At 49.8% G+C, this 26618-nt stretch overlaps 1 protein-coding gene across 2 annotated transcripts in view; it reads left to right on the top strand.

The window, feature by feature from the left end:
* The first annotated feature begins 5676 nt into the window (after nucleotides 1-5676).
* LOC140418567 (mitogen-activated protein kinase kinase kinase 5-like) overlaps nucleotides 5677-26618 on the top strand; it is a 277605-nt gene continuing 256663 nt past the window's right edge. The window contains exon 1 of one of the 2 annotated variants that reach the window (XM_072502099.1): nucleotides 5677-6164. In XM_072502099.1, the coding sequence (XP_072358200.1) occupies nucleotides 5801-6164 (364 nt within the window). In that variant the 5' untranslated portion in view covers nucleotides 5677-5800. The remainder of the gene's footprint in view (nucleotides 6165-26618) is intronic. The other variant, XM_072502092.1, reaches the window with a different exon arrangement.

Below are 26618 nucleotides of genomic sequence, written 5' to 3'. Positions count from 1 at the left end.
TGAGGGGAGAGTTTGTGGAGGGTGTGAGGGGAGGGTTTGGGCAGTGTGTGAGTGGAGGGTTTGGGGAGTGTGTGAGGGTAGGGTTTGAGGGGAGGGTTTGGGGTGAGGGAAGGGTTTGGGGTGAGGGGAGGGTTTGGGAAGTGTGTGAGGGGATGGTTTGGGGTGAGTGGAGGGTTTGGGGTGAGGGGAGGGTGTGGGGTGAGGGGAGGGTTTGAGGGGAGGGTTTGGGGTGTGGGGAGGGTTTGGGGAGTGTGTGAGGTGAGGGTTTGAGGGGAGGGTTTGGGGTGAGGGGAGGGTTTGGGGTGAGGGGAGGGCTTGGGGTGAGGGGAGGGTTTGGGGTTAGGGGAGGGTTTGGGGAGTGTGTGAGGGGAGGGTTTGGGGTGAAGGGAGGGTTTGGGGTGAAGGGAGGGGTTGGGGTGAGTGGAGGGTTTGGGGCGTGTGTGAGGGGAGTGTTTGAGGGGAGAGTTTGGGGTGAGGGGAGGGTTTCGGGTGAGCGGAGGTTTTGGGGAGTGTGTGAGGCACTGGTTTGGGGTGAGTGGAGGGTTTGGGGAGTGTGTGAGGGGTGGGTTTGAGGGGAGGATGTGGGGTGAAGGGAGGATTTGGAGTGAGTGGCAGGTTTGGGGAGAGTGTGAGGGGAGGGTTTGAGGGGAGAGTTTGGGGTGAAGGGAGGGGTTGGGGTGAGTGGAGGGTTTGGGGAGTGTGTGAGGGGAGGGTTTGAGGGGAGAGTTTGGGGTGAGGGGAGGGTTTGGGGTGAGCGGAGGCTTTGGGGAGTGTGTGAGGGGCTGGTTTGGGGTGAGTGGAGGGTTTGGGGAGTGTGTGAGTGGTGGGTTTGAGGGGAGAGTTTGGGGTGAGCGGATGGTTTGGGGTGAGGGGAGGGTTTGGGGAGGGTGTGAAGGAGGATTTGGGGTGAGGGGAAGGTTTGGGGAGTGTGTGAGGGGTGGGTTTTTGGAGGGTGTGACGGGAAGGTTTGGGGTGAGTGGAGGGTTTGGGGAGGGTGTGAGAGGAGGGTTTGGGGAGTGGGTGAGGGGAGGGTTTGGGGAGGGTGTGAGGGGAGGGTGTGACGGGAGGGTTTGAGGAGGGTGTGACGGGAGGGTTTGGGGTGAGTGGAGGGTTTGGGGAGGGCGTGAGGGGAGGATTTGTGGAGTGTGTGAGGGGAGGATTTGGGGAGTGTGTAACGGAAGGGTTTGAGGAGGGTGTGAGGGGAGGGTTTGGTGAGTGTGTAAGGGGAGGGTTTGAGGAGGGCGTGAGGCGAGGGTTTGGGGAGTGTGTGATGGGAGGGTTTGAGAAGGGTGTGAGGGGAGGATTTGGGGTGAATGGAGGGTTTGGGGAGTGTGTGAGGGGAGGGTTTTGGGAGGGTGTGAGGGGAGGGTGTGAGGGGAGGGTTTGGGGAGGGTGTGAGGGGCGGGTTTGGGGAGGGTGTGAGGGGAGGGTTTGGGGAGGGTGTGAGGGGAGGGTTTGGGGAGGGTGTGAGGGGAGGATTTGGGGAGCGTTTGCGGAGGGTGTGAGGGGAGGGTTTGAGGAGGTTGTGAGGGGAGGGCTTGAGGAGGGTGTGAGGGGAGGGTTTGGGGAGGGTGTGAAAGGAGGGTTTGTGGAGGGTGTGAGGGGAGGGTTTGTGGAAGGTTTGGTGAGGGTGTGAGGGGAGGGTCTGGGGAGGGTGTGAGGGGAGGGTCTGGGGAGGGTGTGAGGGGAGGGTTTGGGGAGAGTGTGAGGGGAGGGTTTGGGGAGGGTGGGAGGGGAGGGTTTGGGGAGGGTGTGAGGGGAGGGTTTGGGGAGGGTGGGAGGGGAGGGTTTGGGGAGGGTTTGGGGAGGGTGGGAGGGGAGGGTTTGGGGAGGGTGGGAGGGGAGGGTTTGGGGAGGGTGGGAGGGGAGGGTTTGGGGAGGGTGGGAGGGGAGGGTTTGGGGAGGATTTGAAGGGAAGGGTTTGGTGTGAGGGGAACGTTTGGTGTGAGGGGTGGGTTTTGGGAGGGTGTGAGGGGAGGGTTTGGCGAGGGTGTGAGGGGAGGGTTTGGGGAGTGTGTGAGGGGAGGGTTTGTGGAGGGTGTTTGGAGAGGGTTTGTGGAGGGTGTGAGGGGAGGGTTTGTGGAGGGTGTGAGGGGAGGGTCTGGGCGGTGTGTGAGTGGAGGGTGTGGGGTGAGTGGAGGGTTTGGGGAGTCAGTGAGGGGAGGGTTTGAGGGGAGGGTTTGGGGTGAGGGGAGGGTTTGGGGTGAGAGGAGGGTTTGGGGAGTGTGTGAGTGGATGGTTTGGGGTGAGTGGAGGGTTTGGGGTTAAGGGAGGGTTTGGGGTGAGGGGAGGGTTTGAGGGGAGGGTTTGGGGTGAGGGAAGGGTTTGGGGAGTGTGTGAGGGGAGGATTTCAGGGGAGGGTTTGGGTTGAGGGGAGGGTTTGGGGTGAGGGGAGGGCTTGGGGTGAGGGGAGGGTTTGGGGTTAGGGGATGGTTTGGGGAGTGTGTGGGGAGGTTTTGGGGTGAAGGGAGGGTTTGGGGTGAAGGGAGGGTTTGGGGTGAAGGGAGGGGTTGGGGTGAGTGGAGGGTTTGGGGAGTGTGTGAGGGGAGGGTTTGAGGGGAGAGTTTGGGGTGAGGGGAGGGTTTGGGGTGAGTGGAGGGTTTGGGGAGTGTGTGAGGGTTTGAGGGGAGGGTTTGGGGTGAGGGAAGGGTTTGGGGAGTGTGTGAGGGGAGGATTTCAGGGGACGGTTTGGGTTGAGGGGAGGGTTTGGGGTGAGGGGAGGGCTTGGGGTGAGGGGAGATTTTGGGGTTAGGGGATGGTTTGGGGAGGATGTGGGGAGGTTTTGGGGTGAAGGGAGGGTTTGGGGCGAGGGGAGGGTTTGGGGAGTGTGTGAGGGGAGGTTTGGGGAGTGTGTGAGGGGAGGGTTTGAGGAGAGGATTTAGGGTGAGGGGAGGATTTGGGGTGAGGGAAGGGTTTGGGGAGTGTGTGAGGGGAGGATTTGGGGAGTGTGTGAGGGGAGGGTTTGAGGGGAGGGTTTAGGGTGAGGGGAGGGTTTAGGGTGAGGGGAGGGTTTAGGGTGAGGGGAGGGTTTAGGGTGAGGGGAGGGTTTAGGGTGAGGGGAGGATTTGGGGTGATGGGAGGATTTGGGGTGAGGGAAAGGTTTGGAGAGTGTGTGAAGGGATGATTTGGGGTGAAGGGAGGGTTTGGGGTGAGGGGAGGGTTTGGGGTGAGGGGAGGGTTTGGGGAGGGGGTGAGGGGAGGGTTTGGGGAGGGGGTGAGGGGAGGGTTTGGGGAGGGGGTGAGGGGAGGGTTTGGGGAGGGGGTGAGGGGAGGGTTTGGGGAGGGGGTGAGGGGAGGGTTTGGGGAGGGGGTGAGGGAAGGGTTTGAGGGGAGGGTTTGAGGGGAGAGTTTGGGAAGTAAGTGAGGGGAGAGTTTGGGGAGTAAGTGAGGGGAGGGTTTGAGGGGAGGGTTTAGGGTGAGGGGAGGATTTGGGGTGAGGGGAGGGTTTGGAGAGTGTGTGAAGGGATGATTTGGGGTGAAGGGAGGGTTTGGGGTTAGGGGAGGGTTTGGGGTGAGGGGAGGGTTTGAGGGGAGGGTTTGGGGTGAGGGAAGGGTTTGGGGAGTGTGTGAGGGTTTGAGGGGAGGGTTTGGGGTGAGGGAAGGGTTTGGGGAGTGTGTGAGGGGAGGATTTCAGGGGACGGTTTGGGTTGAGGGGAGGGTTTGGGGTGAGGGGAGGGCTTGGGGTGAGGGGAGGGTTTGGGGTTAGGGGATGGTTTGGGGAGTGTGTGGGGAGGTTTTGGGGTGAAGGGAGGGTTTGGGGTGAAGGGAGGGTTTGGGGTGAAGGGAGGGGTTGGGGTGAGTGGAGGGTTTGGGGAGTGTGTGAGGGGAGGGTTTGAGGGGAGAGTTTGGGGTGAGGGGAGGGTTTGGGGTGAGTGGAGGCTTTGGGGAGTGTGTGAGTGGATGGTTTGGGGTGAGTGGAGGGTTTGGGGTTAAGAGAGGGTTTGGGGTGAGGGGAGGGTTTGAGGGGGTGGGTTGGGGTGAGGGAAGGGTTATGGGAGTGTGTGAGGGGAGGATTTGAGGGGAGGGTTTGGGGTGAGGGGTGGGTTTGAGGGGAGGGGAGGGTTTGTGGTGAAGGGAGGGCTTGGGGTGGGGGAGGGGAGGGTTTGGGAAGGGGGAGGGGAGGGTTTGGGGAGGGGGGAGGGGAGGGTTTGGGGAGGGGGAGGGTAGGGTTTGCGCACGGTGGGAGGGGAGGGTTGGCGGAGGGTGGGAGGGGAGGGTTGGGGAGGGTGGGAGGGGAGGGTTGGGGGAGGGTGGGAGGGGAGGGTTGGGGGAGGGTGGGAGGGGAGGGTTGGGGGAGGGTGGGAGGGGAGGGTTGGGGGAGGGTGGGAGGGGAGGGTTGGGGGAGGGTGGGAGGGGAGAGTTGGGGGAGGGTGGGAGGGGAAGGTTGGGGAGGGTGGGAGGGGAGGGTTTGAGGGTAGGGTTTAGGGTGAGGGGAGGATTTGGGGTGAGGGGAGGGTTTGGGGAGTGTGTGAAGGGAAGGTTTGGGGTGAAGGGATGATTTGGGGTGAAGGGAGGGTTTGGGGCGAGGGGAGGGTTTGGGGAGTGTGTGAGGGGAGGGTTTGGGGAGTGTGTGAGGGGAGGGTTTCAAGGGAGAGTTTGGGGTGAGGGGAGGGTTTGGGGCGAGGGGAGGGTTTGGGGAGTGTGTGAGGGGAGGTTTGGGGAGTGTGTGAGGGGAGGGTTTGAGGGGAGGATTTAGGGTGACGGGAGGATTTGGGGTGAGGGAAGGGTTTGGAGAGAGTGTGAGGGGAGGCTTTGAGGGGAGAGTGTGTGAGGGGAGGGTTTGAGGGGAGGGTTTGAGGGGAGAGTTTGGGGAGTGTGTGAGGGGAGGATTTGGGGAGTGTGTGAGGGGAGGGTTTGAGGGGAGGGTTTAGGGTGAGGGGAGGGTTTAGGGTGAGGGGAGGGTTTAGGGTGAGGGGAGGATTTGGGGTGAGGGGAGGATTTGGGGTGAGGGGAGGGTTTGGAGAGTGTGTGAAGGGATGATTTGGGGTGAAGGGAGGGTTTGGGGTGAGGGGAGGGTTTGGGGAGGGGGTGAGGGGAGGGTTTGGGGTGAGGGGAGGGTTTGGGGTGAGGGGAGGGTTTGGGGAGGGGGTGAGGGGAGGGTTTGGGGAGGGGGTGAGGGGAGGGTTTGGGGAGGGGGGGAGGGGAGGGTTTGAGGGGAGAGTTTGGGGAGTAAGTGAGGGGAGAGTTTGGGGAGTAAGTGAGGGGAGGGTTTGAGGGGAGGGTTTAGCGTGAGGGGAGGATTTGGGGTGAGGGGAGGATTTGGGGTGAGGGGAGGGTTTGGTGAGTGTGTGAAGGGATGATTTGGGGTGAAGGGAGGGTTTGGGGTTACGGGAGGGTTTGGGGTGAGGGGAGGGTTTGGGGAGTGTGTGAGGGGAGGGTTTGAGGGGAGAGTTTGGGGAATGTGTGAGGGGAGGGTCTGGGATGAGCGGAGGGTTTGGGGAGGGTGTGAGGGGTAGGTTTGAGGGGAGTGTTTGGTGTGAAGGGAGGGTTTGGGGTGAGTGGAGGGTTTGGGGAGTGTGTGAGGGGTGGGTTTGGGGTGAGCGGAGGGTTTGGGGAGGGTGTGAGGGGTCGGTTTGAGGGGAGTGTTTGGTGTGAAGGGAGGGTTTGGGGTGAGTGGAGGGTTTGAGGAGGGTGTGAGCGAAGCGCTGCTGGTTTCCCCGGGCAGCTCCCAGTTGTGTTTTCCTGCTCAGTCGGAAGGCGGTGCAGGATCCGCACTTGGTGCAGACAGAGCGAGGGAGAGGGAGTGGAGCAGGGAAGTTGTTGCGGACAGTGGTGGAAGTTTGTTGGAGAAGGGGCTGAGATGAGCGGCTCGGACAGGGTGAGCGCTGAGCACAGGGGCTCCAGCCGGAGGGCCAGCAGCAGCAGCGGGGCAGCTGCAGACATTCCGGGGGCACAGCCCCGCTCAGTGTCCGCTGGCAGCTACTGGCAGGACCCGCTGGCTATCGACATGAGCCGCAGCGCAGTCCCCGCTCCCAAACACCGCAGCCGGGACCTCCGGGCTGTCTATGTGATCAATGAGACCCCGGGTCTGCAGTCCCAGGACAACCTGTCCCTCAAGTGTCTCCGGGAGGCTTGTGAAGATGCCCATGCCGTCCTGCAGACTGTGCCCTTTGGCAGGCTGGTGCTGGGGGAGACTGGTACCCTGGATTGTTTCTACAACGCAGGTGAGTGACCCCAACCCTTACCCTCTGCCACCACCCGCCCAACCGGTGCCCATCTCCACTCCTCCCCTTGCCCATCTTGCACCCCTACCCCTGCCCACCTCCCACCCCGACCCCTGCCCATGTTCCACCCTGCCCCCAAGCCCTGCCCATCTCCAACCCCAACTCCAACCCATCTCCCACCCTAACCTCATTCCCCGACCATCTCCTACACCAAACCTCTGCCCATATCCCCCCCCCTAACCCCCTGCTCATCTCCCAGCCTGACCCCTACCTCTGCCCATCTCCCACCCCACCCCCTGCCCATCTCCCACCCCACCCCCTGCCCATCTCTCACCCCAACCCCTTACATCTGTCTATCTCCCACCCCAATTCCCTGCCCATCCCTGCCCATCATCTGCCCAACCCGCATCCCAATCACTGCCCTTGAATCACTAACCCTGACACTTATAGGATAAAGTGATATTCTTACAAAGATATTTGTACAAAAGTTAGCAGATTTTTGTGATATTGCTTACAGTAAAGTTGAAGAAGATCACAAGGAGAAATTGTTCTATTTAAATATGTCATCTGTTTTTTTAACACATTAAATGCAGTGCTTCACAGCAACATTCACAAACAAAACATCACTGAGTCACATATAGGGAGACATTAGGGCCAGTGCCCACAAACTCAGTCAAAGAGACAAGTTTTAAGAGGCACTTTGATGAAGAAGAGAAAAGGCTAGAGGGAATTCCAGAGTTTAGGGCCTTAAACACAAACCACCAATGGTGGAAAGTTTAAAATCACAGAGGCTCAGCTGGTCAGGATTGGAGGCACAGGTTCTGATCTGTACTGGAATATTGTAAGATAACAATCTTTCCAGGACCTTCATTGGAGAAAAATGGAGCGATGTCACCTTCACATATCAAACCTTCAAAATCTCTCACGTCTGTATTTGCACCCCTCAGTAAATACATTAGATGGTATTGGTTTCTCACAAGCTTCACATCCTGGTGCAGCACTCTGATGAGCAGAAATCTCTTCCATTTTGACATGGTGAAGACTGAAGCCATTGCCTTCACTGTGTTTGCTGGTTTCTGCGTCAAGAATATTTTGAAGGGCTGTGATTTGGCCGAGATTACAGGCCTCGGGAGGGCCAAGGTCATGAAGAGACTTCTAAACAAAGATGAGAATCTTAAAATTGAGACAAGGCTTGACCGGGAGCCAGTGTAGGTCAGTTAGCACGGAGTGATGGGTGAACAGGACTTGGTGTGAATAAGGACATGGGCAGCAGAGTTTTGGATGCCCTTAAGTTCATTGAGGTTGGATGTCGGAAGTCTGCGGGGAGCACATTGGAATCGTAAAGTTCGGAGGTAACAAAGACATGGGTGAGGTTTCAGCAGCAGATCAGCTGAGGCAGGCAATGTTGCAGGTGTAGATGTAGGCGGCCTTGGTGACGGCGTGGACATGTGATTGGAAGCTCAACTCAGGGTCAAAAATGACACCGAGATTGGGAACAACCTGTTACAGTCTTGTCAGGGACAGGGTGTAGTTAGTCCCGAGGGAAAGGAGTTTGTGGTAGGCTCCAAAGACAAACAGTCTTGCCACTACTTTTAATTGGTAGAAATCCCTGGCAGATCCAGTATTGGATGTCAGATGAGCAGCCTGATAATTGAGGTGTAGAGGAAAAGTCGAGCGAGGTTTCACAACCTTGAGGAGTCCCAAAGTGCTTTACCATCAATTTGTTGTAATTCGTCATTATTCGTGAAGACTGCATTAGAAAGAGACAATTTGTTACATGAAGCTTGAGGGGTGCCACTCCGGGGTGTGGGGCAAAGCGAGGAGGCAGGGTCCCCATGAAGTGGAAAAGTTGAGCGATGTTTCACAACCTCGCAAAGCCCCAAACTGCTTCACAGCCAATCAAGTACTTTAATAAATGACTTAATATTAGGTGAAATGTAACACTCAATTAGTGCCCAGTACCACAGCCAGCATTGAAATAAATGACCAGGTAATGAGTTCCTTGTTAATTTTGGTTGAGAGATAAATACTGAGCAGGACACAGGCGAGAAGGCTTGTGCTTTTCTTCAGAATTGTATGATAGGATCTTTTAGGCCCACTGAAGAGGTCAGACAGAGGCTCAGTTTAACATCTCATTGAAATAAGGACCTCTTACAATGCAGCACTCCCTGTGCACTGCACTGAACTGTCAGACTGGATTATATATCCAATCTAGCTTGTCTTCCAGACCCACCTTCTGCTGCCTGAACCCTATTCTCACGAAACTGTTCACCACTCAACTTCCTTCCTGCTCCCCATGCCAACTAATATTAATCATGCTCTCTCTTCATGTACTGTCCCTCCCTTTCCTTGAAACCATCCTTCATCACCCCTCGTATTTCTCGTTTGTCCTTTGATTTTCATATATGGAACAATCTGCCTGGACTGTACGCAGAACAATACTTTTCACTGTGCCTCAGTACACGTGACAATAAATCTAACTCTCTTCTCAGAAAACAACTCTTGACCTCCACCATTCATGCAAACTATCGCCCCAGCCTTCCCAGCCTTCCTTTCCTGAATGCGTTGTCGCATACGAATTCTGCGACCCTCTTTGCCAGAGCTCCATGTCTGAATCCCTCCAATCAGGTTTCCATGCCTGCCACATGCCTGAAACAATTTCTTTTCACCCATGTTACAAAAGGCATCCTATCTGACCATGACAATGGTAATGTCTTCCTCCTCGCCCTTCTTGACCTGTCTGGAGCCTTTGACACAGCTTTGATCACACCATAGAGGGGCAGCACAGTACCATTGTGGATAGTACAATTGCTTCACAGCTCCAGGGTCCCAGGTTCGATTTCGTCTTGGGTCACTGTCTGCACATCTTCCCCGTGTGTGCGTGGGTTTCCTCCGGGTGCTCCGGTTTCCTCCCACAGTCCAAAGATGTGCAGGTTAGGTGGATTGGCCATGATAAATTGCCCTTAGTGTCCAAAATTGCCCTTAGTGTTGGGTGAGGTTACTGGGTTATGGGGATAGAACGGAGGTGTGGACCTTGGATAGGGTGCTCTTTCCAAGAGCCGCTGCAGACTCGATGGGCCGAATGGCCTCCTTCTGCACTGTAAATTCTATGATAATCTATGATCCTCCTCCAACAGCTCCCCACTGACATCCAGCTGGGGGTGGAACTGCTCTCAATATCATTTATCTAATTGAAACATACAACATTCTTACAGGGCGTGGCAAGATGGATAAGGATAGGACGTTTCCCTGGCTAATAGGTCTCATAATAAAGGATAGACCATTTAAGACAGATGAGGCAGAACTTTTTCATTCGGAGGGTGTTGAACCTTTGGAATTCTCTACCCCAGAGGGCTGTGGGAGGTCAATCATGGAGCATGTTCAAGACAGAAATTGATAGATGTCTGGATACTAATCACCTCAATGGATAGAGGGAAAAATGGCATTGAGGTAGCTGACCTGCCATGGTCTGTTTGAATGGCAGACCAGGCTCGATGGGCTGAATGGCCTGCTCCGGTTTCCCATGTCCTACATTCCACCTTTCAGAAACTTGAGAGTGTCAAACTCTGTTTCCCATGTCCTAACTCGCACCAAGTTATTTTTTCCTCTGCACCTTGAAGCAACATCTCTATTTTAAAGGCTTTTGAGGATAAGGAGCAAAAGTGAGTGAATGGAGCAGATCAGCAATGATCTAGTCGAGGGGCCGAATGGTCTACTCCTGTTCCTGTGCTCCCGGAAAGGCAATATCAACCAACAGCCCTTTAAGACCCTTGTTAAGATTCACCTACGATCAAGCTTTTGGTCTTCCCTTCCTGCTGTCTCCTTTGGCATTGGATCTATCTCTCCTCAACCCCCCCTGTGAGGTTTCGAGAGACAATTCTCTTCCTTAAAAGCAACTTCTGAACACGTGGGGATGGTAATCCAGGAAAACTTTCCCCCAAAAGGCTGTCGTTTGAAAATATCAGAACTGAGATTTATAATTTTTTGTTGAACATGGATGCTAAGTGTTCTGGAACAGAGGTGGGTAGTGGGGGGGGGGGGGGGGGGGGGGGAGGCGGGGGAGTTAAGATACAGATAAACCATGATCTAATTAAATGGTGGACCAGGCTCGAGGGGTTAAATGGCTGACTCTTCTTAAGGCTGAAAGTTTATCGAGAATTTCATCAGAGCTGTTCCCACTTCAGCAATGTAACGTCATTGGATGTACCATACAGCAGACTGCCTTTTCCGAAGGAGCTGATTTTCCATTATTGGTTCATTATGAGCGTTGTCTGTAAACAGTGTTGATGACAAAAATCTTTAGCTTTTGAAAATTAGCTGAAGTGTTACAATTGAGTGCTGCTGAGTAATGCTCTTGGAGGTTTGATTTGAATTCCACTATTTGCAGGTTTTCCCTCTCTCTCTCTCCCTCACTCACTCAATCCTCTAACTCTAGGTTGGTAGATTACTTGTCCCATATCCAGTAATGGATGAGCTGGAATTTCCTCCAGCTAAATATTGGGAAGACAACAATCATTTGTATGGGTTGGTACCTGGGACTTCGATGTTGTGGCCATTTCGGAGACATGGATAGAGCAGGGACAGGAATGGATGTTGCAGGTTCCGGGGTTTAGGTGTTTTAGTAAGCTCAGAGACGGAGGCAAAAGAGGGGAGGTGTGGCGCTGCTCGTCAAGAGCAGTATTACGGTGGCGGAGAGGATGCTAGATGGGGGACTCTTATTCCGAGGTAGTCTGGGCTGAGGTTAGAAACATGAAAGGAGAGGTCACACTGTTGGGAGTCTTCTATAGGCCTCCAAATAGTTCTAGGGATGTAGAGGAAAGGATGGCGAGGATGATCCTGGATAAGAGCGAAAGTAACAGGGTAGTTATTATGGGAGACTTTAACTTTCCAAATATTGACTGGAAAAGATATAGTTTGAGTACATTAGATGGGTCGTTTTTGTACAGTGTGTGCAGGAGGGTTTCCTGACACAGTTTGTTGACAGGCCAACAAGAGGCGAGGCCACATTGGATTTGGTTTTGGGTAATGAACCAGGCCAGGTGTTGGATTTGGAGGTAGGTGAGCACTTTGGGGACAGTGACCACAATTCGGTGACGTTTACGTTAAGGATGGAAAGGGATAAGTATACACCGCAGGGCAAGAGTTATAGCTGGGGGAAGGGAAATTATTATGCCATTAGACGTGACTTGGGGGGATAAGGTGGAGAAGTAGGCTGCAAGTGTTGGACACACTGGATAAGTGGAGCTTGTTCAAGGATCAGCTACTGCGTGTTCTTGATAAGTATGTACCGGTCAGGCAGGGAGGAAGGTGCCGAGCGAGGGAACCGTGGTTTACCAAAGAAGTGGAATCTCTTGTTAAGAGGAAGAAGGAGGCCTATGTGAAGATGAGGTGTGAAGTTTCAGTTGGGGCGATGGATAGTTACAAGGTAGCGAGGAAGGATCTAAAGAGAGAGCTAAGACAAGCAAGGAGGGGACATGAGAAGTATTTGGCAGGAAGGATCAAGGAAAACCCAAAAGCTTTCTATAGGTATGTCAGGAATAAGCGAATGACTAGGGAAAGAGTAGGACCAGTCAAGGACAGGGATGGGAAGTTGTGTGTAGAGTCTGAAGAGATAGGCGAGATACTAAATGAATATTTTTCGTCAGTATTCACTCAGGAAAAAGATAATGTTGTGGAGGAGAATGCTGAGCTCCAGGTAAATAGATTAGATGGCATTGAGGTACGTAGGGAAGAGGTGTTGGCAATTCTGGACAGACTGAAAATAGATAAGTCCCCGGGACCAGGTGGGATTTATCCTAGGATTCTCTGGCAGGCCAGGGAAGAGATTGCTGGACCATTGGCTTTGATTTTTATGTCATCATTGGCTACAGGAATAGTGCCAGAGGACTGGAGGATAGCAAATGTGGTCCCTTTGTTCAAAAAGGGGAGCAGAGACAACCCCGGCAACTATAGACCGGTGAGCCTCACGTCTGTAGTGGGTAAAGTCTTGGAGGGGATTATAAGAGACAAGATTTATAATCATCTAGATAGGAATAATATGATCAGGGATAGTCAGCATGGCTTTGTGAAGGGTAGGTCATGCCTCACAAACCTTATCGAGTTCTTTGAGAAGGTGACTGAACAGGTAGACGAGGGTAGAGCAGTTGATGTGGTGTATATGGATTTCAGCAAAGCGTTTGATAAGGTTCCCCACGGTAGGCTATTGCAGAAAATACGGAGGCTGGGGATTGAGGGTGATTTAGAGATGTGGATCAGAAATTGGCTAGCTGAAAGAAGACAGAGGGTGGTGGTTGATGGGAAATGTTCAGAATGGAGTTCAGTCACAAGTGGAGTACCACAAGGATCTGTTCTGGGGCCGTTGCTGTTTGTCATTTTTATCAATGACCTAGAGGAAGGCGCAGAAGGGTGGGTGAGTAAATTTGCAGACGATACTAAAGTCGGTGGTGTTGTCGATAGTGTGGAAGGAAGTAGCAGGTTACAGAGGGATATAGATAAGCTGCAGAGCTGGGCTGAGAGGTGGCAAATGGAGTTTAATGTAGAGAAGTGTGAGGTGATTCACTTTGGAAGGAATAACAGGAATGTGGAATATTTGGCTAATGGAAAAGTTCTTGAAAGTGTGGATGAGCAGAGGGATCTAGATGTCCATGTACATAGATCCCTGAAAGTTGCCACCCAGGTTGATAGGGTGGTGAAGAAGGCATATGGAGTGTTGGCCTTTATTGGTAGAGGGATTGAGTTCCGGAGTCAGGAGGTCATGTTGCAGCTGTACAGAACTCTGGTACGGCCGCATTTGGAGTATTGCGTACAGTTCTGGTCACCGCATTATAGGAAGGACGTGGAGGCTTTGGAGCGGGTGCAGAGGAGACTTACCAGGATGTTGCCTGGTATGGAGGGAAAATCTTATGAGGAAAGGCTGATGGACTTGAGGTTGTTTTCGTTGGAGAGAAGAAGGTTAAGAGGAGACTTAATAGAGGCATACAAAATGATCAGGGGGTTGGATAGGGTGGACAGTGAGAGCCTTCTCCCGCGGATGGAAATGGCTGGCACGAGGGGACATAACTTTAAACTGAGGGGTAATAGATATAGGACAGAGGTCAGAGGTAGGTTCTTTACGCAAAGAGTAGTGAGGCCGTGGAATGCCCTACCTGCTACAGTAGTGAACTCGCCAACATTGAGGGCATTTAAAACTTTGTTGGATAAACATATGGATGATAATGGTATAGTGTAGGTTAGATGGCTTTTGTTTTGGTGCAACATCGTGGGCCGAAGGGCCTGTACTGCGCTGTATTGTTCTATGTTCTATGTTCTATTTGATGCCTGCCGCAAACCACCCCCTCGCTACAGTTTCCATCCCTTGCCCTAACAACTGTTTGTGGCTGGACCAGACTCTTCATAACCTTGGTTATGAACTTTGGTTGGAAGGTTAAGAAATTTCCATCCATGCCTATCTTACCTCTGGACTCGACTATTCTGTCACACTGATGCTCACTCCTCCAAACTCTGCTGCTTGTACCCTAACCCACACCAAGCCCCAGTCACCTATCAGCACTGTACTCGCTGAACCTACATTGGTCCCCTTTTAAGCAACATGCAGAATTCAAATGTAATCTTTTTTTCATTCATGGGATGTGGGTGATGCTGGCATTTATTGCCCATCCCTAATTGCCCTTCAGGAGCTGCCTTCTTGAACCGCTGCAGTCCTTGAGGTGTAGGTGCACCCACAGTGCTGTTAGGGAGAGAGCTCCTGGATGTTGCCCGAGTGATAGTGAAGGAAGGGCGATATATTTCCAAGTTAGAATGGCGAGTGACTTGGAGGGATCCTCCAGGTAGTGGCTTTCCCAGATATCTCTTGTCCCTTCTAGATGGTAGCGGTCGTGTGTTTGAAAGGTGCTGTCTAAGCAGCCTTGGTGAGTTACTGCCGTGCATCATGAAAATGGTACACATAGCTGTCATTGTACATCGTGGTGAAGGAAGTGAATGTTTGTGGAAGGGGTGTCAATCAAACGGGCTGCTTTGATCTGATTTTTTTCGTGTTGTTGGAGCTCCACTCATCCAGGCAAGTGGAGAATTTTCCTTCACACTCGTGACTTGTGCCTTGGAGATGGTGGACAGGCTTTTGGGGGGGGGGGGGGGGGTCAGGAGTTGAGTTACTCAACACTGGATTCCTTGCCTTTGACATACTCTTGTAGCTACAGTATTTATATAGCTAATCCAATTTAGTTTCTGGACAATGGTAACCTCCAGGATGCTGATAGTGGAGGATTCAGCGGTGGTAATGTCAAGGGACGATTCTCTCTTGTTGGATATGGTCATTTTGATGTGAATGTTACTTGCCACTTTTCATTCTTATTTTCAGGTTCCTCCATGGCCCCCTCACTTTCTATTTTGGTAACCTCCTCCAGTCCCACAAAGTTGCACAACTCTAATGCTTGCCCCATTCAGCCTCACTGATTCTAATTGCTCCATCATTGGTGGCTCTGCCTCAGCTGTCAAGCCCCTAACCTCTGCAATTTCCTCCTTAAATCTTTGCCTCTCTTCCCTCCTTCAAGACATTCTTTACAACTTGCCTCTTGCAACAATATTACCTCATGTGGCTTGGTGTGAAATGTTGCTTTTTAACTCGTGAAACACCTGAGGTTATTTTGTTATGTTAAAGACACTGCCGAAATGCAAGGTACTGTTGTTGTTGAACTTGAAATTTTCTGACTCCAAGTCAAGGGTGCCACACTTTAAACCAAAGATGTTCATGTGTAGGTCATGAATGTTCCCACTGGGCAGCACGGTGGTGCAAGTGGTTAGCCCTGCTGCTTCACAGTGCTGTGGTCACAGGTTCGATCCCGGCTCTGGGTCACTGTCCGTGTGGAGTTTGTACATTCTCCCCGTGTTCACGTGGGTTTCGCCCCCACAACCCAAAGATGCGCAGGGTAGGTGGATTGGCCTCGCTAAATTTCCCCTTAATTGGAAAAAATGAATTGGGCACTCTAAATTTATAAAAATGAAAAATAAAAAATGAATGTTCCCACTGAGCGTATTTGGACACATGTTTGTGAGCAATCTTCCCAGAAGCAGTGAAGTCTTGTTTAAATGGTCTCTGGAAAAACAAATAGAATCGTCTTTACCCATTGAAGATAGATGAAGAAATGAATTTGTCCTCTTCACACTGTACATGCATAGAAAATTATTTTTTGCAGTGATTTAGCAAGATAGGCAGCTGAGGGCAAAAAGACAACTTTGGACAATTTGACTTTGCCTTTTCCATGAGAGTTGTACAGGAGGTGGGGCAAAGTGGTAATGCACTCAATTCCTAAAATCAGAATCATACAGCTCAGAAGGAGGCCATTTTGATCCCTTTGTCTGTGCTGGCCCTTTGAAAGAGGAAGAGGGTGGCACAGTGGTAATGTCACTGGACTCGTAATCCAACGGCCCAGGCTAATTCTCTGGGGAACATGGGTTCAAATCCCTCCTGATGGAATTTAAATTCAATTAAAAACATAAAATCCATTGAAGCCCTGCAGTGCAGAAGGAGACCGTTCAGCCCATTGCGTCTGCTCCGATCCTCTGTTAGAGCACTATACCCAGGTCCACGCCCCTGTCCACCCTGCCCTATCCCTGTAACCTAACCTGTACATCCCTGGACATTAAGGGGCAATTTAGCATGGCCAATCCACCTAATTTGCACATCCCACGACACTAATGGGCAATTTAGTATCGCCAATCCGTCTAACCCGCACATTTCTGGACTGTGGGAGGAAACCGGAGTACCCGGAGGAAACCCGCAGAGACATAGGAAGGACGTGCAAACTCTACACATAGAGTCACCCAAGGCCAGAAACTAGCCCGACTCCCTGGCGTTCTAAGGCAGCAGTGCCAACCACCGTGCCACCCCTGGAATATACCCGGAATATAACGTGAGCCTCAGTAATGGCATCCATGAAATCATTGATTGTTTTAAAAACCCATCTGGTTTCAGGAAGGAAATCTGCCGTCTGAACCTGGCCTGGTCTCCAGGTGACTTCAGGCCTACAGCAGTGCGATGGACTCTTAATTGCCCTTTGAAATGGCCTAATAAGTCAAGGGAAATTAGGGATGGCCAACAACTGTTGGCCCTGCCACACCCCCATGAAAGATTAAATTATTTTAAAAATCAATTAGTCCGGCTCCCTTTTTATTTGCTCATAGCTTTGCAAAATTTTCCTTTCCCAGTATTTGTCATTTCTTTGAACATTTTGCTTTAACTCAGATATTAAAATATTGAAAATGGGAAACAAAAGACTATTTTGCTGACCGTTAATCATCATCCAATTGGATAATGAGTCTTTTGGCATTCCAGTTGATGTCGGAAGGCAGGAAGTCACAATAACGGATGTGTTGGCCGACTAATGGTTGGAGCATGGGAGACAAGTCATGTCATGAAACATCCAGGAATACCTTCCATCACAATCGGCAACCCGGCCGCCAATACGTGTGGCACACATGTTTGCATCAGAAAAACAGTGACTCCCAAATTTGTCCCCGAAGCATGATTCGGGAATTGTAACAGGCAAACCACATGCTTGTTGCAGCATTGTGAATGCACACATACAGAAATGCAAATCTGCCGTGGGGATGCTCACAGCAAGTTGGATAATACTTTAGAATGTCAGGAATGTTAGACCGTTTGATTTGGATCTTTGCCCTTTAATTGCTGATGAGTAAAAATTAGATCAAAGGTCATTCAGAGTGTAATTGTTATATGATCAGCTTGAGATGCAAATGCTGCCAAGTTGGGACTGGAGTTCAAAAGCATTTTAGGATTGTTTTCTCCTTCTCATAGCCTAAGCCTTATGTGTGAGGGATGGGGGCTGGGAGGGATGGTTGTGGTGAAGGAGGGTGGTGTTCTGCAACTTTTTTCCAACCAGCTAGAGCTATTTATGAAGTTAGAGTATCTACACATGGTGCTACCGTGTTAATGAAGATTTTGTGTTGGTAGACATATCTCCAAAAATCACTGGCTTTGTTTTCTGACAGATTGTTGACTTGTATACGCTTGTATAACTCGCTGCAAGACATTTACTTCAGTGTAATGTTAATATTACATGTGGAAAGGAAATTTATCTCCAGCTGACACTTTCTTGCTTTATCAGAAGCATAGCTTGTGATAACCCAAATGATACACTCCTTTATGCGAGCTGTGTTATGTTATGAATGACTCGGATGCTCAGGGAATCTCTTTCCCTTCAAGGCCACAAATTCTAATTGTTATTGGGTGTAAGCACTGGAAGGAGATGTTTAATTGCTGTTTAGATGCTAAGTCACAACCCTAAATACTTTTCAAAAGCATGTTTTCACACATTCCACAACTAGCATCAAATAACTGCCTTTTTTCAATTTTTGATTTTAAACTCAAGACAGGTACAGACCTGCCTGGTGTGAAGTTATTTCATCAAACCCTTTTAAAATGTGACACTTAAAAATGTGTGGCAGCAGTCCAATGGTATCAGTGATTAGATAATTCCACTGACTGTAAGTTGAATGATTCACAGGACATGGATTTATGATAATTGACCATAGAACCGGAGCTTATGCACACAATATTTAAACAAATCAGGTGAATGTGTAATGCATACATTGCACGCTTGAGGTAAAATACGTAGTGGACAGTGTTGCAACATCCTCCATGGTATTGCTAATCATAGAATCCCTATAATGCAGAAGGAGGCCATTTGGTCCAAAAGAGCAAACCTACCTATGTTTGCCCAAACCCCCGCCGATCCCTGCAATCCCACCCAACCTTTGGACACTTAGGAGTAATTTCACACGGCCAATCCACCTAACCTGCACACCTTTGGACTGTGGGAGGAAACTGGAGCACCCTGAGGAAACTCACGCAGACATGGGGAGAAAGTGCAAACTCCACACAGACAGTCATTCGAGGCCGGAATTGAACCCAAGTCCCTGGCTCTGTGAGGCAGCAGTGATAACCACTGTGCCACCATGCCGCCCCTCGTTCAGAGGTTATGCTGTTTGCTACAAAATCCAACGTGTGTTCTCATAGGGTGTAGCAGGCCGAGGACTGCGGGTCCTGACAGGCCTCTGGAATTTTGCGCATGTGTGGATTGGGAGTGTTCCCAAAACCGGCGTTTTTCTTCGGACCTAGAATGGGCTTGGGGTGCCTGGGTGTAAAATGAAAGTGGTGCAAAAAGCCAGTCATGTAACCAGGAGCGGAGTACCATAACCAAGAAGTGTCTCAGGCAAGGGATAGGGATAGAGGATGTCCCAGACAGGGAACAGATCCTAGTTAAAGAGAAAGGAACAGAGGAAGACGTCTACCAAGTAGGCAAAGTGTGGCAGTTGGTAGACGTTGAGTCCTCAGGGGAAGTCCTGGAGATCAAAGAATGCAGCAGAAAGTTGGTGATCCTATTCCATGGGCCGTTGGGGTGACGGTATCCCTTTGGAGCTGTAGTGTTCTGCTTGGTGCAGCTGAGGAGCTGAATTAACGCTTGTGAGTTGGTGCAGGAGCACAGACTCGGGAATGCAGGGGAACGGAGTCTCAGTGGCTGGGATTAAAATCCTGTCAAGTGAGCCATTGTTGAGGCTGCTCATTTTGGAGTTACGTTTGGAGACAGTTCCAAAGTTAGATCCTTGAATAGTGAAGCCTGGAATCCTTTGTGAGAGAGACAGAATTCCAATGATGTTGGTTGACTCACTGTTTACTGCCATCTGTATGGGTTGCTGAGAAATCCATGGGGTTAGTCTTGGTCACATTTATTATTTAACGTGTAAGAGAAGTTTTGTTACAGTTGTAGCGGGTGTTGGTGAGACCACATCTGGATCACTGTGTACAGTTTTGGTCTCCTCCCCTAAAGGATGTAATTGCATTGGAAGCAGTTCAGAGAAGGTTCATTCGACTGAATCCTGAGACGAAGAGTCTTAATTTCTGAGGCAAGGTTGGACTGTCTGAGCATGTACCCATTGGAGTTGAGAAGATTGAGACGTGACCTTATTGGAACATGTAAGATCCTGTGGGAACGTGACTGAAAGGGTGTGCCCCCTGTGGGAGAGACTAAAACTAGAGGACACAGTTTAAAAATAAGAGGTCTCCCATTTAAACCTTGAATGGGGAGAAGTTTGCTCCTGCAGAAGCTCTTTCGTATGTGAATTTGCTTCCACAGAGAGCAGCAGGGGCAGGGTTGTTGAATATTTTTAAGGCCGCATGAAATAGATTCTTGATTAACAAGGGAGCCCAAGATTACAGAAGGTCGAGAGGGAAGCAGAGTTGAGGCCACAATCAGATCAGCCATGACCTTATTGCATGTTGGAGCAGGCTCGAGGGGCTGAATGGCAACTCCTGCTTCGAATTCGAAACCTCTGAAAAAATGAACTTACTTTGCATACTTCCTCCTTCATGAAATGTCTCTAAATTACCAATATAAATCTGATTAAATAATTTTTTATTTGATTCTGGACCCTTATTCAAACTTATCCAAACTTGAATGGAGCCGAAGTTGCTATTCTTCTTGCTGCTGTTTTCAGCTCTCTCAGAAACAAGTATCATTAGAACAGTCAGATTTATTATTTGTGTCGCAAATGGCAACATTTCAAGTTGCAAACTTTCACTCCTCACACTTGTAACCTTCTGAGTTTGCCAAATAAGTTCCTGTTGCTAAAAATAATAAGCAACGTCCAATACTCCACTGAAAAGTACCTCAGGTACGATTCCAAACTGTGTGTTTAACATGGTGTTGATGATTTTTAATATGAAACCAAATATTAAATTACATCTTTAACTGGCGTCACGATCATTTACCTGAACTTCAACCTCCCACGCTTAACCTCTAACTGCCCTTTGCCTGGAAAATTTTCTCCCAGTGACCTTACTTCACACTGGTTCAGGCGAGAAGTTTTTCTTTGAAGTAGTTATGTTTGTTATACTGTAGAAATCAGAAAATAATTGTTTGAGTGCCCTTTGACGTTAAAAGGCTTGTTTATTTTAAGAAGAAATCTCTTTATTTAGCTTGTCATTTACAACCAGCAAATGATAATAGCCTACAATGCTTTGAAAAACCCACAGAAAATCAAGTGGCAGCCGTAGTGTGCAAATCATTAGCAGGAAATGTATTCACTGGCGCCTCTTTTATTTTTTGATTTTGGTCTGGCTCCCTATTGATGTTGTAATTAACTGTCTCCTGTAGTTCTGCTAATTGATTGATTTACTCCTGTCCGCAGTTGTAGTTGTTTATTTAATTTGATGTGTCCTCATTGCCCTGTTCCCTCTTTGATCGATTAATTTGTCGCTTCCCCCAGTGCTCCATTCGTTTATTGGTTTCCTGCACAGCAAAATTACTAATTAACTGCAGCAGCTTATCCATTACTGGTTATTTCACCTTGTGATTCCCAGAGGTTCAAAGCAGTCACGCTTTTCAACACCACACTCTGGAGCTGGCGTTGACTGTGTTTTGCAGATCTCACCATGTTCAGTGGAACAATACATTGTTGTTTTGGTGCACTGGCTATAATGAGTGATGTGGCATACGAAGCACATTGGCAACTGTGTGCACCTTCTGCAAGATGGGCTGCAGGAATTCGGCAAGGCTCCTTAGGCAGCACATTCCAAGCCAATGACCTCAATCATCTAGAAGGACATGGGCATCAGATACCTGGGAAACCCATCACATGGAAGTTCCCCTCCGAGTCACTCACCACCCTGGCTTGGAAATACATCGCTGTTCCTTCACTGTCGCTGGGGCAAAATCCAGGAACTCCCTCCCTAACAGCACTGTGGGAGTACCTACAATACACGGACTGCAAAGGTTCAAGAAGGCAGCTCACCACCATCTTCTCAAGCACAGTTAGGGATGGGCAATAAATGCTTGATGCCCACACCCCGTAAACAAAATAATTCACAAAAAATCTAGTCCTTAAATCATATCGGAATGATGGAACTGATGCCTGCAGCAATAGTTTTTTTTACTGATTTGAGTGGTGCGTGTTGCCCCAGTAATTAATTCCCTGGCAGCTGCCTAGTTGCGCTGATCAGTTGCTGTCAGTGATTGGTGATGTGAGGGGACGTAGAGTTTGCTTTTTGCCTCCGGCAGGGGGGTGGAGAATCCCGCCAATTATATTTGAAGTTTTAAAAATGTATTTTATCAGTAATTTCAGAGTGGGATCTGTTGCCCTTTCCCCTGGTAGGTTTGGTGCCGGGGCTGGGGTTCACTCGATCAGTTGTGAGGGTGGCAGGTGGCCATCCAGCCACCTTCCCGCCCCCACCCTGAATAACTCCTTGATGGGAAGGCAAATGGATGGCCTTCCTGCTCTGCCACCAACTGAGGCGCATACGTGGACAACTAATACTCATTTAAGGGCCTTATTCTACTGGCAGGGAGCTCGTTATTCAGGGAGTACAGCAAGCAAACCCACGTGGGGTGGCTTGCAGAGTCCCTGTGGTGGGGGATGGGGGGGGGGGTCCCTTGTTCAAAAGCCTAGCCGTGGGACTCAGCATCAGGAGAAAGTTTGGTGGGGGGAGAGGGGCTATTGCTGAGAAACACCCTCAAACCCACCGTGCTACGCTGCTCACCTGCAGCCTCAACCCCGCAATCTCCCTCCAACAACCTGGGATCCAGCGACAATCCTAGGTCTAGGTAGGTGTTGTACCAGCAACAGCCACCGTCTCCATGGTGCCGCTACTGTTCAATGGAGCTCCAGCCCCTGATTGACGACAGCTCTTGGCAGGTGGGATACCCTCCCATGCCCTTTATCCCCAAAACACGTGATGCAGGACATGCCCAAAACCTCCGTCGCCTCCTCAAGTTTTTGCTCTCTCTTTTAGAAAGTACTGCCATCCACACCTTTGAGGACATAAGTTATGACTTTTTGATATTTGCAAGCTGACAGGTAATTACGTAAAAAACAATGCTGCAAAACTATGTCAAAGGATTTGGAAACTCTCAGTAAGGTTCAAAGTACAATATTCTTTCATTGATAAATCTAAATTACAAAACCAATCCCTGTGAGAGCACTGTTGGCACATGGCATCCCAACTTCCACCTCCATAAATTTGAGGTCGTCCAAAACTCCTCGACCTAATGTTACCAAATCCTATTCGCTCATCACCCCTGTGATCATTGACCTGCATTGGTTCCCAGTTAAGCACAGCTTTGATTTTAAAATTCTCTTTTTGTTTTCAAATCCTTCCATGGTCTCACTCCTCCCTATCTCTGTAATCTCCTCCAGGCTTACAACCCTCTGTGATATCTGTCCTCCTCCAATTCTTGGTTCTTGAGTGCCGGTGTTTTTGATTGCTTCACCATTGGTGGACATGCCTTGAGCTGACTGAGCCCTAAGCTCTGAAACTCCCTCTCTAAACCTCTTTGCCTTTCTTCCTCTAACTTCCCCTTAAAGGCACTCTCCAACACCTACTTCCATGTTCCAGCCTTTGGACAACTACCCACACACCACTCTTTCTAGCATAATGTAAACTTCAACAAGATAATCCACTTCTGAAGTATCTAGGGATATTTTGGCCGGAATTTTCCAGCAGTTCGCTGGCGTTGGGATTCTCTAGTCCCGCACACCACCTGCGGATTTCCCTGTGGCGCAGGATGGTTTCAATGGGAATTCCCACTGACTGTGGCGGGAACTGAGAATCCCGCTACCAGCGAATGGTGCGCTGCCTCCCGCTGCGGGGAAACCCGCGGCTGGGAGGCCGGAGAATCCCGCCCCTTATTGCAATAATGGTGCTGTAAAAATGAAAACTGCTGTCAGGTTTAGGTTTTATTCTGTGAATTATTGGGATTATTCGGTTCCCTAATCAAGCTCTCACACCTCAGTCCTGTGGAAGGTAAAGCTGTGATTGTGAATCTGCTTCTGAAAGATTGCAGGCGAGAAGTTGCATGAGACTGTTTGGGATTCTCCGTCGGCGGATCCTCCGCTTCGCCAGCAGCGCACTCATGCCCGCGGATTTCCCAACGGTGTGGGGCTGCCCACAATGGGAAACCCTATCGGCTGGCTGCGGAAATGGAGAATCCTGCCCCCTTTCTGGAGCGGATCCAGTGGAGATTCACACGGATGATCCCAGGAATGGTAGGCCTAACATACGATGAACGTCTGAGGATCCTGGGATTATATTCATTGGAGTTTAGGAGGTTGAGGGGAGATCTAATAGAAACTTACAAGATAATGAATGGCTTAGATAGGGTGGATGTAGGGAAGTTGTTTCCATTAACAGGGGAGACTAGGACCCAGGGGCACAGCCTTAGAATAAAAGAGAGTCACTTTAGAACAGAGATGAGGAGAAATTTCTTCAGCCAGAGAGTGGTGGGTCTGTGGAATTCATTGCCACAGAGGGCGGTGGAGGCCGGGACGTTGAGTGTCTTTAAGACAGAAGTTGATAAATTCTTGATTTCTCGAGGAATTAAGGGCTATGGAGAGAGAGCGGGTAAATGGAGTTGAAATCAGCCATGATTGAATGGTGGAGTGGACTCGATGGGCCGAATGGCCTTACTTCCGCTCTTATGTCTTATGGTCTTATGGTCTTTCCTCATTATGAATTACAGGAATGCTACTCGCCTTGATATGGAATTTAAAAAATAAATCCTTGCAGAATCAGTCAGGTTAAGCCCTACTGCTAATCTAAGGCTTTCATTTCAGGTTAACCCCCTCAACGCCTGATGTTTTATCGTAAGATGGACTGTAATGTTAGGAATTGCATTTTGGGTTGCAATATGAGGGATTAAACTTTGATTTGTAAGGATAGCAATTTGGGTTGTAAAATTGGGATTACAATTTGAGTTGTAATGTTAGGGATTCCAATTTGGGTTTTAATGTTAGGGATTAAAATAACAAAGAACAAAGAAATGTACAGCACAGGAACAGGCCCTTCGGCCCTCCAAGCCCGTGCCGACCATGCTGCCCGACTAAACTACAATCTTCTACACTTCCTGGGTCCGTATCCCTCTATTCCCATCCTATTCATGTATTTGTCATGATGCCCCTGAAATGTCACGATCGTCCCTGCTTCCATCCCCTCCTCCGGTAGCGAGTTCCAGGCACCCACGACCCTCTGTGTAAAAAAACTTGCCTCGTACATCTACTCTAAACCTTGCCCCTCTCACCTTAAACCTATGCCCCCTAGTAATTGACCCCTCTACCCCGGGGAAAAGCCTCTTACTATCCACTCTGTCTATGCCCCTCATAATTTTGTAGACCTCTATCAGGTCGCCCCTCAACCTCCTTCGTTCCAGTGAGAACAAACCGAGTTTATTCAACCGCTCCTCATAGCTAATGCCCTCCATACCAGGCAACATTCTGGTAAATCTCTTCTGCACCCTCTCTAAAGCCTCCACATCCTTCTGGTAGTGTGGCGACCAGAATTGAACACTATATTCCAAGTGTGGCCTAACTAAGGTTCTATACAGCTGCAACATGACTTGCCAATTCTTATACTCAATGCCCCGGCCAATGAAGGCAAGCATGCCGTATGCCTTCGTGACTACCTTCTCCACCTGTGTTGCCCCTTTCAGTGACCTGTGGACCTGTACTCCTAGATCTCTTTGACTTTCAATACTCTTGAGGGTTCTACCATTCACTGTATATTCCCTACCTGCATTAGACCTTCCAAAATGCATTACCTCACATTTTGTCCGGATTAAACTCCATCTGCCATCTCTCCGCCCAAGTCTCCAAACAATCTAAATCCTCCTTTATCCTCTGGCAGTCCTCATCGCTATCCGCAATTCCACCAGCCTTTGTGTCGTCTGCAAACTTACTAATCAGACCAGTTACATTTTCCTCCAAATCATTTATATATACTACAAACAGCAAAGGTCCCAGCACTGATCCCTGTGGAACACCACTGGTCACAGCCCTCCAATTAGAAAAGCATCCTTCCATTGCTACTCTCTGCCTTCTATGACCTAGCCAGTTCTGTATCCACCTTGCCAGCTCACCCCTGATCCCGTGTGACTTCACCTTTTGTACTAGTCTACCATGAGGGACCATGTCAAAGGCCTTACTGAAGTCCATATAGACAACATGCACTGCCCTACCTGCATCAATCATCTTTGTGACCTCCTCGAAAAACTCTATCAAGTTAGTGAGACACACCCTTCACAAAACCATGCTGCCTCTCACTATTACGTCCATTTGCTTCCAAATGGGAGTAGATCCTGTCTCGAAGAATTCTCTCCAGTAATTTCCCTACCACTGAAGTAAGGCTCACTGGCCTGTAGTTCCCTGGATTATCCTTGCTACCCTTCTTAAACAGAGGAACAACATTGGCTATTCTCCAGTCCTCCGGGACATCACCTGAAGACAGTGAGGATCCAAAGATTTCTGTCAAGGCCTCAGCAATTTTCTCTCCAGCCTCCTTCAGTATTCTGGGGTAGATCCCATCAGGCCCTGGGGACTTATCTACCTTAATATTTTTTAAGACACCCAACACCTCGTCTTTTTGGATCTCAATGTGACCCAGGCTAGCTACACACCCTTCTCCAGACTCAACGTCTACCAATTTCTTCGCTTTGGTGAATACTGATGCAAAGTATTCATTTAGTACCTTGCCCATTTCCTCTGGCTCCACACATAGATTCCCTTGCCTATCCTTCAGTGGGCCAACCCTTTCCCTGGCTACCCTCTTGCTTTTTATGTACGTGTAAAAAGCCTTGGGATTTTCCTGAACCCTATTTGCCAATGACTTTTTGCGACCCCTTCTAGCCCTCCTGACTCCTTGCTACTTGTTCCTTCCTACTTTCCTTATATTCCACACAGGCTTCGTCTGTTCCCAGCCTTTTAGCCCTGACAAATGCCTCCTTTTTCTTTTTGACAGGCCTACAATATCTCTCGTTATCCAAGGTTCCCGAAAATTGCCGTATTTATCCTTCTTCCTCACAGGAACATGCCGGTCCTGAATTCCTTTCAACTGACACTTGAAAGCCTCCCACATGTCAGATGTTGATTTGCCCTCAAACATCCGCCCCCAATCTATGTTCTTCAGTTCCCGCCTAATATTGTTATAAATAGCCTTCCCCCAATTTAGCACATTCATCCTAGGACCACTCTTAGCCTTGTCCACCAGCACTTTAAAACTTACTGAATTGTGGTCACTGTTCCCGAAATGCTCCCCTCCTGAAACTTCTACCACCTGGCCGGGCTCATTCCCCAATACCAGGTCCAGTACCGCCCCTTCCCTAGTTGGACTGTCTGCATATTGTTTTAAGAAGCCCTCCTGGATGCTCCTTACAAACTCCGCCCCATCTAAGCCAGTGGCACTAAGTGAGTCCCAGTCAATATTGGGGAAGTTGAAGTCTCCCATCACCACAACCCTGTTGTTTTTACTCTTTTCCAAAATCTGTCTACCTATCTGCTCCTCTATCTCCCGCTGGCTGTTGGGAGGCCTGTAGTAAACCCCCAACATTGTGACTGCACCCTTCTTATTCCTGATCTCTACCCATATAGCGTCACTGCCCTCTGAGGTGTCCT

Source organism: Scyliorhinus torazame, chromosome 1 (genome assembly GCF_047496885.1).
Source record: "Scyliorhinus torazame isolate Kashiwa2021f chromosome 1, sScyTor2.1, whole genome shotgun sequence".
Taxonomy (NCBI): domain Eukaryota; kingdom Metazoa; phylum Chordata; class Chondrichthyes; order Carcharhiniformes; family Scyliorhinidae; genus Scyliorhinus; species Scyliorhinus torazame.
This window is presented reverse-complemented; position numbering and strand designations above follow the sequence as displayed.